At 41.2% G+C, this 3886-nt stretch overlaps 1 protein-coding gene across 1 annotated transcript; it reads right to left on the bottom strand.

Moving 5' to 3' along the window:
- Positions 1–516: 516 nt before the first annotated feature.
- On the bottom strand, positions 517–1790 carry LOC120933420 (gastrula zinc finger protein XlCGF71.1-like). The gene has a single exon (XM_040346635.1). The coding sequence runs from the start codon at positions 1477–1479 to the stop codon at positions 706–708; it is 774 nt and encodes a 257-aa protein (XP_040202569.1). The 5' UTR covers positions 1480–1790; the 3' UTR covers positions 517–705.
- Positions 1791–3886: the final 2096 nt, after the last annotated feature.

Here is a 3886-nt window from a genome sequence, read left to right as displayed (position 1 = left end):
CAGGAACATGGAGCCATGCCTTTTCTTAGTAAAAGCACCTTCCACACTGTGCACAAACACTGGCTAGGCACACAGTTAAGCCTTTGATCACCCCTGATGTTTAACTTATTCACAGCCAGTGTCATTAGTGCAGTGATGGTGCATATTTTTAGCACTGTTCACTGTATTAGTGTCATTTGTCTCCAAAAAGTGTCAAAAGATTCCTGACTGCCTGCCGCAATATCACAGTCCTATTACCTAATCACCGTTATTACGATTAAAAAGGAAAAACTAAAACCAAAACCAACAACGAGAAACAAATATGTAAAAAACATCCATAGTTTGCAGATGCTATAACTTTTACATTAATCAATAAACGCTTATTGGAATTTGAATGAAAATAAATTAACTTTTATAAAGATTTTTTATTTTTTGTATTAGATATGTTTTTTGGCAGTCTGTGTTTGTTTATAGTGCAAAAAAATTGTGAGAAAAAAGGGACATACATTTTGTTTGGGTACAGCGTCGCACGAAAGCACAAATTGTAAGTTAAAGTAACGCAGTGTCATATTGCAAAAAAAAATGGCCTGGTCATGAAGGGGGGTTAATCTTCCAGAGGTTAAGTAGTTAAGAACAAGAACAGAGCCTCTTTCCTGTAAGTCTTCTGATCACAAGAACATTTTTTCTTTTTGTATTAAGCACATTCTGAACATCTAAATGACTTCCCTATGTATGTCTTTTTAGGTGTTGATTCAGATTTGACGTTTGTGAGAAGCATTTTGCACATTTTGAACATCTAAATGGCTTCTCTCCTGTGTGGATCCTCTGGTGATCGGTCAGATTTGATTTATTTGTAAAACATTTATTACATTTTGAACATCTGAAAGGCTTCTCTCCTGTGTGAATCCTCTGATGTGTATAAAGACCGGAAATCACTGAGAAGGACTTGTTACATTCTGAACATCTGAAAGGCTTTTCTCCTGTGTGAATCCTCTGATGTGCATAAAGATTGGATATTCTTGAGAAGCACTTGTTACATTCTGAACATCTGAAAGGCTTCTCTCCTGTGTGAATCCTCTGATGTGCATAAAGATTGGATATTCTTGAGAAGCACTTGTTACATTCTGAACATCTGAAAGGCTTCTCTCCTGTGTGAATCCTCTGATGTTTTGTGAGATGTGCTTTGTTGTTGAAATATTTATCACATTCAGTACACTGATATGGCCCCACTCCTGTGTGAATAATATTGTGTTCAGTCAATGAACTTCGGTGTGAAAATTTTTGATCACATTCAGAACAATGGTATGGCTTCTCTCCTGTGTGAATCCTCAGATGCTGAATAAGATCACTCTTTCGTAAGAAGCTCTTGTCACATTCTGAACACATAAATGTATTTTCCCCTGTATGAATCCTCTGATGATAAATTAAATTTTTTTTTGCTGCAAAGGATTTGTCACATTCAGTGCAAGGAAATGGCTTTTCTCCTGCTCCATCTATCATACTTTTGTGTAAAGCCCTTTTATGATTTCTTCTCTTTAATCTGCCTGCAATGAAATAAATTGAAAATAAATACAATTTATATAAATGATTAGAATACTAGTAGGGTAGATATTTGAAAATATTCACGGTGTTGAGAAATTTGAAATTTCAGAAATATAGTTTGTTTCACGTGGTGACTTTATAGCAGCCAATTTAAAATAGAAAATTGATTTTTGCTATCCACTTTTCTTTAAAATTCTGAAATGGCTAGGTTACCCCCCATTATAAACTGTATGTTGTGGCTCAATAATAAAATACAGGCTGCAGCTTGGAGTCTGCTGTAGCTTATAGACTTTTCTCTGATCAAAGCAGCACAGAGAACATTGGTATACATGACTTTGTCAGGTCAGCACATTATAAGGCTCCATTCAAACTTGACAACTTGGAATCCCTGGCAAAATTCCCAGCAATTCTGTCCACGATCCCAAATCGCATGACAATCACTGCAAAAACCTCAACATGTTTTTGAATGCCATTCATAACCATTTTGCCAACCCACCACAGTACATTTACTGTGACAGTTTGGCTCATACAGGCCCCATAACATTCCTGTACGTTGCATCTTTTATTCGGGTACACTTGCGCATGCACACATAGAAGACCATGCCGTCATTTGCTGCAGCACAAGCCAATCAGTGGGTCCCGGCCATTGATATTAAGTCCAGGACCCGCTGATCAGCTGAGAGAATGACAGAAGAGACCCCTGTGTTGGTAAACAACACAGGACTTTCTTCATACAGCAGCAATGTGCTGTTTTTTCTTCTCTCTGCAGAGCAGGGTGTAAAAAACGGCACATTGCTGAGTAAAAGAGCACACAGTACACACGCTAAACATTGCTGGCGTGTACACAAAACAAAAATTGTAAAAAATAAATAATGTATATAAGAGAGAACTGGGGTAAAGTTCCAATAAAAACTGTAAAAGCAGCAACAAATAGGCAGCTATCAATGGTAGCAAGCCTCCCAGCACGACACTCGTTACCGGTATAGGGGGTAAGCGCCAGCCTGGGAACGGCGTGCGTTCCACCGTGTAGTCAGCTGGTTACCCGGAAGTGCGTGCCGGCGTGCGTGTGTCCGCTCTACGTACGTTTTGTTCCAATAACGTCTTCAGAAGCGGGTACACGCATACCGCTGCTAATGGTATAAATAGCCAGCGTCACCATGGAAACGTCCCTCCCACTTTGCGGCGGTAACCAATCAGGGATTTAGCTGGAAGGACCCCATAATCGAATACATTTTGTGAATGACCCGAGGCGTCCGTAGTTTCCATGCTAGGCGCTTACTTCCAGGCATAGTTATACAATTCTGACAATAAACATTAATACAACAGCATACTAATTTAATGGTAAGGGAGAGTGTAGGTTATATCTCCGTGTGGGTCCCGTAGGCAGCGAGTGGCTCACAACGCTGCGATCACAGCGCAGCTACTAACTTGGGTAGGAAGTAGTGTGCAGTGTGAAGGGGTAGTGTAACATTTATACTCCTGTGTGGTATAGACAGACTGTGAAAAAACATATAAGCAGGGGTTACCCTGAAAGTGTGGGCAAGAAATGGGTAGGATGGTGTCCCAAAGGTACCTCTGCCTATAATGAAATGTGTATGATACACATACCACCAACTCAAGGGAGGGGCATTAATGACTTATCCCATAGTCTTCACCTGAAGGTAGGTGGGTGCACTCTGACAAATTGCAAAAGCATGGGTATTCATGAGTGCATATATAATGTGAATGCTGTCATAATTAGGCAGGAACAACCGTAACTCCCCTTAGGGCTAAGATACAAGGGAAGTGGACACTGAGTGTGTAGTGCCTAGCGGGGCAACTAGGTCAGTGATCAAACATATAAAGAATATAAAAAATATAAAAATATATAAAAAATATAAAAAGTAACATACAATGGATATGAAAACCCATTAGTGGGGTTAGGTCTAACTATACGCCGCAAAATACCAGCTTTAACTATACGCCGGAAAAAGCCGACTAGAGATGACGTAAAGGAATGCGCCGGCCGTTCGTATGTTTGTGGATCGTCGGAAAATAGCTAATTTGCATACCCGACGCGGAAAACGACGTGAACGCCACCCAGCGGACGCCAAAGTATTGCATTTAAGGCCTCGTACACACCAGCGGACAGTCCGATGAAAACGGTCCGTCAAACCGTTTTCATTGGACATGTCCGCTGGGAGATTTCGGTCTGATGATTGTACACACCATCAAACCGAAATCCACGCGGACAGACAGCGCAGTGACGTGTCCGCGCCGTCGCCGCGTTGATGATGCGGCGACGTGCGCGATGCTGGAAGGTAAATGCTTCCACGCATGCGTCGAAGTGATTCGATGCATGCAAGGGATGGTGGCCGTCGGACAT

This window comes from Rana temporaria, chromosome 3, assembly GCF_905171775.1.
Source record: "Rana temporaria chromosome 3, aRanTem1.1, whole genome shotgun sequence".
Classification (NCBI taxonomy): domain Eukaryota; kingdom Metazoa; phylum Chordata; class Amphibia; order Anura; family Ranidae; genus Rana; species Rana temporaria.
The sequence above is the reverse complement of the archived record's forward strand: the minus strand, read 5'-3'. Positions and strand labels throughout refer to the sequence as shown.